At 42.7% G+C, this 16,362-nt stretch overlaps 2 protein-coding genes across 2 annotated transcripts in view; one reads left to right on the top strand and one right to left on the bottom strand.

Annotated features, from left to right (window-relative positions):
- acap1 (ArfGAP with coiled-coil, ankyrin repeat and PH domains 1) overlaps window positions 1-2,484 on the top strand; it is a 188,387-nt gene extending 185,903 nt beyond the window's left edge. The window contains exon 23 of the mRNA XM_039746966.1: window positions 1,118-2,484. Coding sequence (XP_039602900.1) covers window positions 1,118-1,218 — 101 coding nt within the window. The 3' untranslated portion in view covers window positions 1,219-2,484. The remainder of the gene's footprint in view (window positions 1-1,117) is intronic.
- A 3,799-nt stretch (window positions 2,485-6,283) lies between these two features.
- The window catches only part of slc16a13 (solute carrier family 16 member 13), a 79,725-nt gene continuing 69,646 nt past the window's right edge, over window positions 6,284-16,362 (bottom strand). The window contains exon 8 of the mRNA XM_039746964.1: window positions 6,284-7,004. Within this exon, the coding sequence (XP_039602898.1) occupies window positions 6,997-7,004 (8 nt within the window). The 3' untranslated portion in view covers window positions 6,284-6,996. The remainder of the gene's footprint in view (window positions 7,005-16,362) is intronic.

Raw genomic sequence — 16,362 nt, 5'->3', positions numbered from 1 at the left:
TTTAGGATTGCCAGTCCACCTAACCTGCATATCTTTGCACTGTGGGATTAAACCCACGCAGACATGGGGAGAACATGCAAACTCCATGCAGGGAGGACCCGGGAAGCGAACCTAGGACTCCTAACTGAGAGGCAGCAGCGCTACCCACTGCACCACCATGCCACCCTTAATAATACTAGTTAGACTTAAAATAAGTCAATAGTTTGCAGTTTTTAAATCAATAGTGTGTAGTTTTGCACATAGTCTTCAAATAAATAGCCAAGAGCTTTAAGGCCCGGGCTCCAGCCCAGCCTGGTCACCTCCCAGTGTGCGGTTTGCATGTTCACCCTGTTGGTCATGCGGGATTTCCACTCACACTGTTAGAAGTTTGGTTAGTTGGAAAGTTTAAATTGGCTGTATATGAATGAGCTGACAACCCGTGTAAAGTTGATGCCAAAGCTGCCAGGCTGGTCCCCAAATCCTGCATCCATTAAATTGGATTCAGTAGAGGGCACAGATGAAGTAGCGGCAGCAACTGCACCTAAAATGGCCTGTCCTCGCTTTTCTCCATCATACCAAGAGAGTTATGACAATACTCCACACTAATGTTTGTTTACATGTGTATTTGTCTATTAATATGTTGTTATGACATGCAGACTGCCAAAGATTATTTTGAGAATTTAACAACCAGGAGATGACTGAGAAACACACAATCCAAATCATGAGAATACCAGAGAAGCTAAAAGAAGAATGAGTAACCAGAACTAAACGGCAAAATGAAAATCAAAAGTCAGATTCAAGCGAAGGTCGTAGCCAAAACATTAAAATCCTAACGCTGTGGAATTCTTGGAAAGAAATCCCCTTCAGTATAAACTGAAGTGCGAATGAGTGACGTCAACAATGTCACAAAAGTGGTCTTTATGCAACACGGTTTTTAAGGCCCCATGGTGTTATGAAACAAAACACGAAGATAATAACAGACATGGTATCCTTATGGTTCAAAAACCCAAAGTAGACTAAAATACACATATAAACAAATGTTAACCCACAATACAGGGGCTCTTCAACTGTAACCCTTCTGAACGGCCCGATGTCACTACAACTGCATTTTCTAATTTCTTTTTTCTTTATCACACAGGTGATGAAACATATCATGATATTTTCCGAGATTTTTCGCATATGGCCTCCAACAATCCGGAGAAGCTGAACCGAAGAAGCGGTGACATGAAGACCCTGTAATCTGGTCACAGTAAAGAAGCACACGGGACAGAAAGTAAAGATCCTTTCTTGGAATAGATAATGTCTGTAACTTAATTTTTTGGATTAGAGGAAGCCAAATCCCAATTAATCTTGCTTCTTGCACAAGGCAGCCAATGAATGAAGAAATGAATGATTCCTCCATAATGTATGAGAACATTTCAGATACACATGTATGTACACAGAGCACCTCCATGTATACTGTATAAACACAAGAGGCTGACTGCTCACAAGCCTTCCTGTGAAGCATACGCAGCTAGTGAGCGCTCAACATGTTCCTCTTGCAGAGCATCAAGCCCCCAATCTGCCTACTTTAATGGTCTCAAGCCAACTTCTGTGGTGTCAAACCCAAGGCAGCAGTCCACCCTCGATGTGATGGCAGCCTGAATATTTCATTTCTGATTTCCATACTTCCCCGTGTGTGCGTTTCTGCTGCTTTAACCACTGCTTCATTGGCACTTGTCTGCTTCCAAGTTCACAAAGTCGGCTTTCCAGTTTGATTTGTAACAAAATGAAACTTGGTGTGATCACACGGATTCCCAAAGTGAGAACTGAAGGAATTAAGTTGTTTAATGGTGTGTTCTGCTGTAAAATATGCAAGCCACATCTGTGGTAGGATGAGTTTACATTTACATTTATTCACTTAGTTATGTTTGACCTCTTTTGTAAGTTGCTTTAGATATGCTGAGTAAGCGTCAGCCCGGAGCCTGTTATGAAAAGTGTGATACAGGACAAGGCTAGAAAATGAAAGAGCTCTAAATCAAAGCGAACAACACAGGACTCGTTAATCTTCTCTTAGCTACCGAGAACCTCACATCAAAGCCATTATCAAGCTCAAATCAGTTTGAGTTTTTGTCAGTATACCTGAAATACAATGAAACGCTTTTGATGCTAATCCCGCCAGTGCAGAAATACTGAACCGGCAGAGAAAACAAGGTGCGGGGAGCAAGAGCATGGCACATCATCACTGGAATAGTGATAAATAGACAAGAGCACCAAATGAAAATACCACCCGCAGCTGGCACTCAGTGATGGGGAGCTGGATAAGTAAATTAAAAAATGAATAGATGGAAGTACAGTATAAACTTAAAAGCTCGTACTAAATGGAAAATGTAACTGCCATTCAGTGTGGCTGAGAAACAAAGGGACTGGAAGTCAAGGCGGTTCAGTCCTGACAGCTTAACTCGCAGTATGAGCACGTGGAAGGGAGTATGTACTGCATATCAATCTGGAGACACACACACACACATATATATATATATATATATATATATATATATATATATATATATATATATATATATATATATATATATATATACAGTAAAGGTGTCCATGTGTCGCACACTCAAACTGCAGTTGAATCGAATAATTTCTGTTTAGTCACACTAGCTGCAAAAATAGGCATATGTTTCAAGTAGCTGATCTCATTGCAGCATAACTGCACAAGCTGACTGGAATGAGCTCAGGTTATTAGAAAATATTCATTTCCTTTTGAGTTACCCTAACTTATATAATTATATTTATATGCATGCACACACGGACATATTACATAACATTCTCCGAACCTTTTAATTCACTTTAAAGTCATGGGTGGACTGTGTGTTATTTATACATCTTGTTGTTTGTGTATGTGTGTGTGTGTGTGTGTGTGTGTGTTGCAAACACACTCTGTACTGTATATTGAAAGGAAAATGGGGGAAAAAACATTATGAGGATTAGGGACCCACAGTATGCGCCATTTAATTTGGTTGTCTGAAGGACAAAGAAAAAGTACCAACAACGTGCTGAACAAAGGGTTTGATGTAATGCCTTAAACAAAATAAACTTCAGAAGTTCTCTTCACCTCAGAGCCTGGTCCAGTAATGTTTACGGAGGATGGGTACCAGGAGGGGTGTGGCTTCATGGGTGAGGGAAGTGACCTCATCGAGCTGCTGCCGTTTTCTCATTCTAAGGAAAGACAAGGAGCACACTGTCACACTCGTCCTTCATTGAGTCTCGCCGTGACCATTATTCTGACTATACACACACACACACCCCAAGGCAATTACATATACAAATACATATCTGTGAGCGTATATATATATATATATATATATATATATATATATATATATATATATATATATATATATATATATATATATATATATATATATACACATATACATATATATATACTAGGTGGTTGCTCCCTCTTAAACGGTGACACAATGGGAAATGTGATAAAAAACATGACATAAAAACTTCACGTAAAATCGCACTTTTAGGCTTAGGATTTTATTTATTTATATATATATAATAGAGGGAGAGAGAGGGAGAGATATATTGTAATAAGTGGAGACCAGAGCAAGGTTTGGGGCAACCCGTATTACGGTTTCCAAAAGTCGTTGAAGCATTGCATAGTAGTTTATACAATTGGGAGTCAAAACAGAACTTTTGCCTGCCTCTTCTGGGGCATGAGCCCTGGATGTCAGCACCTCTGAGGTGATGCCTCTGACATCATCCCACAGCGGCTGAACGTTCACTTATGTGGCAGGGCGAAGATGGGATGTGTCCTTCCTGGAAATGGCGGTTCCTGGTGGGATTTCCCGGGTAAGACCTGCAGAGAACTCAGAAAGAGCGTCAGTGCACCCCGCCCCCCCCCGGGCAGATGTATAAACAATATTTCCTAAGCCCTTCAGCTGCTTCCCATGCACACGTGTGTGACAATATATGATACAGCATTTGCCAAATAATACAAAAAGTACAAGACATGTGTTTCGCCCTAATTGGGGCTCATCAAGCGTACGCACTTTTTGCCTCCTCTTCTGGGGATCAAGCCCTGGATGTCAGCACCACTGAGGTGATGCCTCTGACAGTGTGCCACAGCGGCTGGTTCACTTATGTGGCAGGGTGAAGATGGGAGTATTACATTCTTTTAAGTCTGATTCGCAATCTGATTATTAGGGCATTACCTACCAGATAAAACATAAGGGAACCAGCCGCCATGGCACAGCAGCAGATACTGTACCACATATCTATGAGCTGCTTCTCGCAACTGAGAGGACTTGCTGGATGTTTGCTGACCAGCTGACCAACCACAAGTGTTACCTGGTAGGTAACCACCTAATAATCAGATTGTCATTCAGATTTAAAAGAACATTATATATAATTATTCACACACATATACATATTGTGGACGACAGCCGATGCCCTTGCCCAGCCAGGACTCCTCCACACTGGAAGGACCGGGGGAGCAAGCATGGCAAGAACGTTACCTCCCCCGGAACGCTAGATGGCAGCCCCCCAGTATTGGTGCCTTGGACTCCCGCAGGGCTTCATGGGAGTGGGAGTTTGGTGCTGCCCTGTAGGGATCCGTGGGTGCCGCCAGGGGGTGCTGCAGCTGAGATAGGAGGTGCTGAGCCTTGGAGAACAGCTCTTCCACCAAACCCAGAAGTGGGTGACATATACTGTATAAGGGACCAGCTAGCAGTATTCCTAGAGCCAAAGTTGGGAGGGGGGGAGGATGATGATGATGAAGCTTGGTGAGGAGGAGTGGAGGAGAAAAGAAAAAGACTGAGAGGTAAATAGAAAATAAGAAAGCAAAGGTAAAGAGTAAAGAAGGAGTTTATTTCGGCTGTTGGAGACGCTGTCAATATAATTCACGTGTGCTTTTTGGACTTGGGCCTCTAGCGTCTGTCTGTGTCAGGTTAGCGCGATATAGCGCCATCTATCTTCCACTATACACACACACACACACACACACCATGTACACTTGTATGCACACGGTAATTCCCAATCTCTATCACATGTAAGTTGCCTTGGGATTGTGTTCACTGTGGTATGAGGATTTATAAAATAAAAGTTTCTTCCTTGCAGTCAATACTACAGTAGTTTAAGTAAATGAGATTAAGAGGTGACGTCGTTTAAGGTTTTTTTGTTTTTTTTTTTTAATTATGAAGGGAATTAGTCCAGTGGATCCCAGCTGTTACTTTAAAATGTGTCCTTAATGAATTTAACTTTGTTCCTCCGTTCTTGTTGAGCTAATTTTAAACAAATGTTAGAAATTTTTCTTCACATAAAGGACCACAGATACATGAAGGAACTTATGGACTCCAAACCTCGACTTGATGTCATTTTAGAGTAGTTAGGTGAACAGGATGGATACGCTTGTTGGGCTGAACGGCCCGTTCTCGTCACAACGGTTCTAAATTTGGTGAAGGGCTGGACAGTTCGTGGCAGGTGGTTGGCACAGGCCCAGTGGAGCTTCACTCACAGATCAGGCCATCCAGGTTTCAGAATGGGAGTTCGGGTACGAAGTGTCTACAGATTTTATGGAATTGTCTACACGAGTCATGGCCTTCAAGCGCAGGTTCATTATTTTCTCAGCCTGCCCTCCTATATTACACTTTTTGTAGTTTTAAAATATATATAATTATGCTGATGCGTCTCAGCTGGTCCTTGCTGTATTTTCTCAGGAACTAGTTTTGATGTTGGACTTCTTTTCACATGTGTAAAATACGAATGAAAATTTTAGAAAAAAGGTAATGTTTTTAAATGAAACTGTTGTCATGTGGGTATTTTAATTGGGTGGGGGAGCCTGGGGGGATGTTATTATATAGAAATAAACTAAAGCAGAAAAAATGGACCTTGAATTACTTGTTAATGTTTTAAGCCAAATGGTTTACTTACAGAAAGTATATTTTTAAGCATAAAATTTCATACTGTATAAAATGTATATTTATTGTCTCCTAGCTTTAGAATAAATAAATATTTGCATTTCTAGCAGTGGTGTTTGATGTGATTTGTGATTTTTGGTAGGCAGTGTGGCCTTTATCATTTTGGTGCAGGGTATTCCTTTAAATTTGTGTAACCCTAATCCTAACCCTAACCCCTTCTAGTTCAGTGTGAGATCAAACCTTTTACGGCCATCATGTTGTCAGAGAGCCAACATAAAGTTTCTGATAGAAAAGGCGTCAATGGTGACCATTCTATAGAAATCAGTCAGAAGCCCAGCCAAGCCACAGCTCATTCATTCGCTTCATGTGACATCGACGGTGCAAAATGAACAGCGAGATGATTACAACATCAGTGGATTGGGCTGAATGGCCTGTTCTCATCCAGATTGTTCTACTGAATGAAATGTAGTATTGTTTGTTTGAATGTCACATCCTATTATATTGTTGGAGGACCCCTCAGTGGCTGATGGCGGCCCACATGGTCAAATTCCCTTCTCGCTGACCACCCGTTGGCCAATTCTGGTCCTCCTGCTCCTCTCCTCTCCTGCTTTCACTGAGGTTGAAGCCTGTCTCTTCAACACACAAAGATGAGCTCACGAGGAAAGAGGGTCTTGCTTCTGTTTCAGAGATTCTTTGCAAGAGACAACACCCCCTACAATAAGTGACCACTCTGAAGCACACTGCTGAAGTACACAAAGAAGGAGGCCGCACATACAGCTTGGTGTACACCATGGAGTGCTATAATACAACTACGCTCAGATACTTCACACGGCGTGAAGAACTGCATACCTACCTGCACGTTTTCCAGGTGTTGGGAATCGAAAGGAACACGGCAGGCCGGTGTCATCGTCAGCCTGCTCTTTTGGAGAATGTGATCAATTGCTGATTTTATCGACCCCTCAGAGGATCACTTGGTCCTCAATAACCATCTGTTGGGTCTCCCGCGAATGAATCGTGTGGTTGACTATAACCTTATCGATCATCGCCATCTCTCGCTCTTCACAAAACAGGGTTCTTCTGCCTCCGCCAGGTGGTCCTCTCAGAGTTCTGGAAAACAAAGTACTACAAGTATTAGTGGTAAGAAGTATCCATTTTACAACAAGAACATGCAGGAACGATGTGAAAAGGTGCAGTTCAGAGAGCATACAGTCCAAGAGAGCAGACGGCTGCAGATACAGAGATGTTGTATGCCACAGTGGGCAGCAGGATGGAGTGGCCTGACTGTTTTCCTCTCAGAAGGTTCATATGATAGAGTTGAACCAATCCTGAGGCTCTTCACAGTAGTTTCTTTGACGAGCTTCTACCATTGACATCCCATGAAAAACAAGGACGTGGTCACCAAGCGTGTCACAAATCTCATTTTTGAGCATTTGTCTCCTTGCTCTTCCTCTCCTGTGTCCTCATCCTGTGGTGGTTGATCCTTTCCTCCAAAAATGGTGAACTGACCCGTGGCCTGTTAATCGATCTAGCTATCTGTCTGTCTGTCTGTCTGTCCTAAGGCTATGACTGGCGTTTGATCAATTTTGACTCGTGGTGGATCTTTTGTGCTAAATGTGCTCCAGCTCTGCTGACTTGACTTCATGATCTTTCTGAAGGAGCACAGAGTCAAGCCAATGATACGTCTTGCACGAAATGTGAAACAAATCTGAATTGTGTGTCAAACAACTGGGAATAGTTCTGGGAAAGGAGTTTGTATTTTGGTAGAAGGCGGTGTAGTTTGGGAGTTTTAGTTAATAGTCGTGTGTAAGCGATTGAGAGAAACCAATAATACACCAATCAATGGAAGCCAACACAGACATGTCCGCTTTCTCCCATTGGTCGTCTTGAGCACATTCTGCCGGACTTCTGATTCACGACTAACACGTCGAAAAGACATGAAAATAGGCAAGTCGGTACATCTGGTGCGCAAGGGGAACATTAACACCCTCGGTTAAACTGCTTCACTTGGACTTAGTATATTAAGCCCCAAAACTCCAAGACAAATATGAAACGCAATTAAAAAATATAAACGTACTGTCACAGAAGAGAAAAGCCGGGGTGTACTGTACACATAGCAGGCCATCTCTCGGTCCATGTCACTGGTTTCGTGTTGCACTCGGTGCTTAGTGACATTGTATACTGCACTGGAACACGTACCCCACCTAAACAGAGCAGCACACAGCCCCCCACCTGTACTGCACTTTTGCCTTTTTCAAAAGTCAGTTGGCACCTCAAGATGTCTGCCAGGGACCCCCCGCAATGTCACCACTCCACTCCTCATTCACAGCTTTGGCCCAGATGTTCTCAAACTGTTGGCTGTAAAATGAGGGGAGAACACAAAATGTAATAAACTGTGCAGCACACCCCCCTTCACCCCACTTCAATCACAAAATATGTGTCCCCTTCTCCATTGGCCCTGGTATTGTAAACCAGGGGTGTCAGACTCCGGTCCTGGAGGGCTGCAGTGGCTGCAGGTTTTCATTCTAACCATCCCCTTAATTAGTGACCAGTTTTTGCTGCTAATTAACTTCTTTTATGTTAGTCTTAATTGACATGACTCAGACCCCTTAGTTGTCTCTCTTTGTAATTAGCAGCCAAACAATAATAAGACACAAAACGAGCCGCCACATGACCAGCTCATCTGTGCCCATCACACAATATCTGAAAATACAGAAAGGTGAAGGTCTCGATAAAACAGAAACTCAACAGTTTTGGAAATGTCTGCTGTGGCAGAGTGAGAGCAGCGACAAGCCATGGAATTAAATGACGAGTTTAATTAACAGCAAGAATCAGCATCTCATTAAGAAACTGGGTGGAGTTTGAAATCCCAGTTTAGCTGCTCATCTGTTGGCTCGTTTCACGTCTCATTTCCGTTTGGCTGTCATTTCATGAAGAAACTAATCAATTCAGGGAACTGAATCCTTAAAAACAGGGCTATTAAAATGTATGAAAAGGACTTAATTAGCAGTGAAAACTGGTCACTGATTAGGAAAAGGGTTAGAATGAAAACCCTGTAGCTGCTGCGGCCCTCCAGGCCTGGAGTTCGCCACCCCTGTATGTAAACTTAGGCCACCAAATGTTCTCCGGTCTTCAACCAAAAGAGAAATGGCGCTTCCTGAAAACATCTTTCATTTCTGTCCCAAACAAAATCATCCCACATGAGTCGATCAGATGTGCCCGCTGTATTACTGTGGACCTCACCAGGTTTGTTTTGTGTTGCCCTGTTTGTACACAAACACAGAGACCCTATCGATGTCTGCACAGTTGGTCACTCATCGGTACTCCACATAGGGAGTCACTAGGCTTTAGCATGAACAGCACATGGGGGTCCACTTCGACCCTAAAGCCGGACACATCTTGATGGTGTCCCTGGATTTAGCAGAGACCCAAAGCATCACACCATCTTACTGCCATGGACTCTTCTGTGATTCACGGACCTTCATGGTGTCCCTGGATATAATTGAGACCCTTAAGGCTGAAAGAATGTAACCAGCGGGGGGCGCACACTCCCTGAGAAGAGGTTCATTAGACATTGCAGCCTTTTCTAAACCAGTACATGTATTAGATCTTTCCCTAGCGGTACGGTGGTGATTCTAAAAGGAAGAAAGAATCAGTAACACGAACAGAAGATTACACTTTGCTTCTGGTTAATAGCGGTTTAGCACTCACAATAAAATAATATGCAGAGGAGGGCCAAAGCAGATGCAGTCGCGGCTTCCTGAAGCCAATGCTTGTCGAACTTCAACAGAGTGCAGGAAAGTGTTTCGTCTTTGGAACGTCCATAGGTGAGCTCTGGGGTTCTGTGAAGTTGTCCGAGTTTTATACCTCCTCTCTGAACACGCAACCTCCACACATGGACACAATTTGTTTGCCGACAAGCAGGAATACGAAATGGGTTGCTTGCTTGGGAAACCTTGAAATTATCCGATGTTGACCACCATATATATCATCTCATCTCCCTGTCAGATTCCCCCCGTAAATCAAATGACGCATATGAATAACCCTCAGCAATCAAAGCGGCGTCCTTAACAACCTTTACCTACACAGACCTCGGTCACCGAGAATAACCAAGACTCATGGAGGCTGACACAGCTTCTGGGCGTCCCTAGACATAACCTGACCCTGAGGGCTGACACACCTCCATGATGACGCACCTTGATCCCCAAGGATATCCCAGACACGTGGAGACCGATACACTTTGGTAACTCCCTCCATGGGGGTCCTCTGATGGGTCATCGCCCACTCAGCCTGTTAACTCTGTGAGAAAGAAAATAGAAGATCTCCCCACACCAGGTGCCCTCTACCGCCTTTGTACATCTTGAATAAAACGAGGAATAAAGTATAGACATTTAAAAGTAAAGCAGTTTTGGTTAAAATGAAATAAGTGAACTAAGGGAGATAAATTAAAACATCAATAATAGTAAAGTCGATGTAAACTCTAATAAAAAATACAGTCTTGCTTTAAAGTTAAAAACCTTAATGTGTTAAATGTGAAAGATGTGGCACTGCTGGGCAGATCTGACCACACTCTGATCCATCTCACTCCTCTCTGTTATTATTCACCAACACGTGTCCACCATGACAGTGAAGAAGTGGAGCTTGGAATGGCTCTGAACTTCTGCTTCCAAAAGGAGAGTCTGGGAAATGATGTTAAAATCACGTGAGGGATTCGCTCACTGCATCACAGACTAGATGAACTTCTGGGTCGTCACGATTATCCTCTCAAAAACAGTGCACAGCCTTCTGGACAACAAGCCCTGCATTACTAAGGAGCTCAGAAAATCTGCAGGATGATCAGGAGTGAGCATCATTCGAATGTGCTGGACAAGAGACTCTGGAGATCGCATGGAGAGTGGAGAAGAAAACGGCGAGTGAAGGGAAGGAAACTCACAAAGTGGAAATGGAAAACAAACTCGCTCAGAATGTCATGAAGGATGTCTCGAATGGACTGAGCAGAATTACTGGACTCAAGTAATCCATAAATCAGGTGCTGGAAAGAAATGTGGACAAAGTTAAGGCCCTGAAGTAATTAAGTCGTCCTTCCTGTCACTGCCACCTTCTTTCAATGGCCAGTCTACCCCTCCCCTGATGTATCATCAATTCTGGACTGTATGGAGTTCAGCTCTGACCATCTCAGCATGGGCTGGCCATAACGGACGACCAAATGAGAAGACAACTGAGGAGCCTACAAATAGGAGAAGCCATGGGACCAGATGGAGTGAATAACATCCACAGCACCACACGTCACCGCAGTTTCAGGCCCGGAAGTGACGTCTCCATCGTCTCAGGACTGACTTTGTGAAATTACTTTTGGAAGGTTTCAGCAAAGCCCAGAAAGTAACGTTGGGTCAAGGACCCGTTCAGAAATTAAGCGATAAAAATGAGAAGGAAACACAGTACATCAAACCAAATAATACGCACCATTGTGAAGTTCAGAGAGCGTCTGCCATCGCGTCGTGTCGTACATCAAACTAAACAATACAGATCGTTTCTGTGAAATACTCCATTAACATTTACCTTGTGTTCGGGTCTGTGGGAACCATTTAACACGTCGACAAAATTAAAATCTTAATTGAAAACAGTTTTTTGTTTACATTCCTGAAACAGAGTATACAAAATAATTACAATGTTTACACCACGTTAGAGTTTAAACGTTAATAATAAAAGTAATTACCTTTTTTAATGCATGTGCAATATTGTTCTAAACCAATTTAGAATGAACATTTAAGCCAATCTAATATTTTTAAATATTTATGTGAAGAAAACAACAATACATATTCTACACTGAATTATGTCATATATTAATTGCATTCTATAGAACTGCTCTAGTTTTTGTCACTTATTATTATAAATGATGGGCCATCAAAAGAAAAATACTAATAAGAACACACTTTATTTATATAGCACCCTTCCTATGCCCAAAATAACATTGGCTACAAATAATATCTTCACTAAATAAAGATAAATACAGGATATAAAAAACATTCAAATAGAATAAAAGACAATAATGCAGACTAAAATACAACATATAATACTACAAATAACATAAATTGTGATAAAAATGCAAACCCCGAGTACCTGAACAGTCAGAGGAGGTAAACTGAACGAAGGGGCCGAATGTCCGGTCTGTTGAATGTCCTCCTAAATGAATGAAGTGAGGAAGGGTGCTATATAAATAAAGTGTGTTCTTATTAGTATTTTTCTTTTGATGGCCCATCGTTTATAATAATAAGTGACAAAAACTAGAGCAGTTCTATAGAATGCAATTAATATATGGCATAATTCAGTGTAGAATATGTATTGTTGTTTTCTTCACATAAATATTTAAAAATATTAGATTGGCTTAAATGTTCATTCTAAATTGGTTTAGAACAATATTGCACATGCATTAAAAAAGGTAATTACTTTTATTATTCACGTTTAAACTCTGACGTGGTGTAATTATTTTGTATACTCTGTTTCATGAATGTAAACGAAAAACTGTTTTTAATTAACACAGAAATTGATGATTTTAATTTTGTCGACGTGTTAAATGGTTCCCACAGACCCAAACACAACGTAAATGTTAATGGTGTATTTCACAGAAACGATCCGTATTGTTTAGTTTGATGTACGACACGACGCAAGAACTTCACAATGGTGCGTATTATTTGGTTTGATGTACTGTTTTTCCTTCTTATTTTTATCGCTTAATTTCTGAACGTGTCCTTGACCCGACGTTACTTTGTGGGCTTTGCTGAAACCTTCCAAAAGTAATTTCACGAAGTCAGTCCTGAGACGACGGAGACGTCACTTCCGGGTCTACAACTGCGGTGACGTGTGGTGCTCTGGCTCTGCAAGTGGATGCTACTCGATCGACTCAGTCCTCGGTCACGTAAGGCCTGTGCTGACCAGTTTTGAACAGGTGACAGAGGACATCACAGTCTGTCATTAAGGTTACAAAAAGTGCTGCTGCTATGAGAAACGTCCAAAGAAGACGGGTACCACAAGGCATGCTGGGAACTGCAGCCTCTTCACCGAATGACTGTGGACTTACGGAACTTAATCTCCCATCATGAAGACCTTTGAGAGGCTGGTCCTGGATTATGAGTCCTCTTGTGGTAGACCACCTGGACCCACTTTATTGGACAAAGATTGGAATGGAGGATGTGATTATCTGTCTGCTCCACAAGGCTGGACAAAGCTGGCAGCACTGTAAGGATTATGTATTTGATTTCTCCAGTGTGTTCAGTATCATCCAGTCATCCATGTTAAGAGGTAAGCTCAGAGATATGCAGGTGGATGAGCCTGTGGGGTCCTGGATTATGGACTATCTGTCAGGTAGACTGCAGTTTGTGAGACTGAAGGACTGCGTTTCTGATATGGATGAGAGCAACACTGGAGCACCAGAAGAAACAGTCCTGTCTCCTTTTCAGTTCACATTGTACACCTCTGACTATAATTATAACACCAGGTCATGTCACGTGAAGGAATTCTCAGATGATTCTACACTTACGGGGTGTGTATTGATAAGTGGGATGAGAGACATGACAGGAGTCTGGTGGAGGCGTTTGAGAAGTGTCTGCAACTCGGCATCAGTACAACCAAGGAACTGGTTATCGATTTCCATCGCACCAAAGAGCCTCTACACACAGTCAGTATTCAGGGAGTGGATGTGGAGCTTGTGCACTGCTAGATACTTGGGGGTCCACATCAGGGACAGCCTGAGCTGGTCTTGTAACACAGAGACACGAAATAAGAAAAGAAAGAGCAGGCTCTCCCTTTCCTTTGGACAGACACTGCATTCCTTTAATGTAGGAAGTGACATCCTTCACATCTTCTAAAACCCCGTGATGGCCAGTGTGGTATGCTGGGCTGGCATCACCCGAGTGAACAGGCTAATTAGAAAGGGCTGGCTCAGTAATGGGATGCACCCTGGACCCCCTGGAGGTCGTAGTGAAGAAAAAGATTAAAACAAAACTGAATGCCATGATGAACAAAGCTGCACATCCTCTCTCTGACACACTGACACTGAGGACTTTCAGCCAATGAATTATTCAACAAATGTCTGTCAAGAAATGCCAGGTGGGCTCCTTTATACCAACAGCAATACGCCAGTATAACGCCTTACCGTGGCAGGTTTCGTACCTTTAGCCAAGTCAGACTTTTTTGGGGTAATTCTTGTGTGCATTTAAGGGAGGTGGTTGGTGTTGTTACTTATGTTTCCTGAGCTTCTTTAAAACCTAAACTCTCCTCTTAATACAAAGTGTTATTTATCTATCTTATCATATCGTCGTGCCTTTCATGGCTATCTATGTAATGCTTTGATCGGCAAACTGAAAATTACCATTCAAGAAAACATCAACCATAGAAGTCTTGTAGGCAGCTTGTAGATTTAGCAGCCAGAGTGGTGTGTGGACAGCGTGTCCAAGGTCCAGCTCAGTGGAGATGGAATGGAGTCTCCGTTGTCTCCCTTGGATTGTCTGTTCTTTATGAGAGATGACCACGGCGGGTTCCACGCCTTGTGATGGTGGCTACTCTGGTGATGGGCAGCCCTGCTAACAAGGCTTTGATCACAAAAGTAGGTAGAAAAGCACTTTCATCTTGTCAGAAGGTACCGCCTGTTGCATCTCCTGTTCCCTTCGCTCCCACCTAAAATGTTAAATTATAGGCTGCCTGATTATTCTACAGTAGGTTTAGATTATAGGAGCTACACTTTCATATCATAAAGAAAGTAAAGTCTAAAGTACATTTGATTAACAGAGTGTCTGCTTTGTGTTCACTTACAGGCCATCAGAGGACACACTCTTGTAAATGAGGCGGACTGACGCTTGTTTTTAAATAAAATAAAAGGACAACTGTCCACTCCATGACATCTCCTAGTTAAGAAACACAATTTAAGCAATAAGTTGATTTAGCCGATTCGGAAGAGCCACCTCACTTATTTCACTCTTAGCTTCAGAGTGGGCAGCCAGCACAAAGATGAAATGAGAACTAAAGGAAAGTCCAAGGAATACAAAAAAGTCAGAGAGGGGCTACAAAGACCCTTCATCAAAGCACAAGGAGAGCCAACCAGAAAACACTTGGAACAGCAGGGAATCTTCTCAGAAGCGGCCGCCTGCATAAACGGCAGGGCCTATGAAGTGTTTTCACCCCGTGCATTTTATTTTGATACAACATTGAATCGCATTGGATTGAATTTGGGTTGTTGTGACACTGATCAACAGTAAAAGACTTTTACAGATCTCTGCACAGTGCTCTAAATTAATACCAAAGCTAACACCCAACACCACTGACCTCATAAGTACTCACCCGCTGCAAGTCCATATTTAGTAGACGGCGGCCATCGGAGTGCTCGGGCCTCTCTGCGGTTTTTCTTCACTGCCAAACTGCTCGAGCCCAGGCAGGTGTCATGGACATCGTGAGTGAAGACAAGTCCCGCTCTAAATTCTCCACTGGATTGAGATCTGGACTCGGATTTGGTGTTTTATTGTGAAAGTGTCCACAAAAGGCACTTTACCCTCCTAAGGTTGTTCTTTAAATGGTGGACAAGTTAACCACAGAAATACCTAACTGATCTCCGGCGCTCACATTCAAGGATGTTGTTGAAAATCATCTTGGCATCTGCTGAGCAGCACACGGCACCCAGTTTGATGACAACACGCTTCAAGCGTACAAAACCACAAAGTCTGGCGTGTCACTAAAGATTCACATTCTGCATTCACACTTGCGATTTTGTTTTTTATTAATCTTGGTGCAAGTCGGTGGCAGTGGCGTAGCGTGTATGTCAGCCGCCCCCTTATTTAGGTACTGTATTTCAATTTAAAATACTAAAATATACAGTAATTCTTTGCCGCCCCCACTACGCTACGCCACTGGTCGGTGGCAAACATGGTGAGAGGTTATGACACAAGAAAAGCAGTACCAGGGCAGGTGGAATCCATCATTGCTAGCCGACTGTTGTTGGACTCTGAAATGAGGTGAACGATCAGCGCTTGGGTCTGGAAGGCTGCTGCTCACTCAAAGCTCTCTACTGCCGGAAGGGATCCTGCTGCGCTGGGCTGTTAACATGAGAACTGTTCCAGTAGCACTGGACAATGGCGGACCCTGCACTCTGAGCCCCTACGGTCATGCGAAAAGACAGTCTCCCCTCAGGGATTAAAGTATATGCAAAAAAAAAAAAATGTATGCGATTAAACACAATTTCATTTTTCTTGAAATTCTACTGTGATACGGTCAGTTCAAAATTATATTTGTATTCAGTTGAAATCCGTCCATCATAATCATCAAAAGTTTTTATGGAAGCTAAACTTTTGGGGGAACAAAAAACCCAAAAAGTCATCCAGGGGATTCAGGTTCGTCTCTCCTGCGGGTTTTGCACGTTTGCTGCACGTCTCCGTCAGTTGTTTTTCTTGGTATCGCCCGTTTCAGACTAAAGGAATACACG

The sequence above is a fragment of the Polypterus senegalus genome, chromosome 3 (genome assembly GCF_016835505.1).
Source record: "Polypterus senegalus isolate Bchr_013 chromosome 3, ASM1683550v1, whole genome shotgun sequence".
NCBI classification, from domain to species: domain Eukaryota; kingdom Metazoa; phylum Chordata; class Cladistia; order Polypteriformes; family Polypteridae; genus Polypterus; species Polypterus senegalus.
The sequence above is the reverse complement of the archived record's forward strand: the minus strand, read 5'-3'. Positions and strand labels throughout refer to the sequence as shown.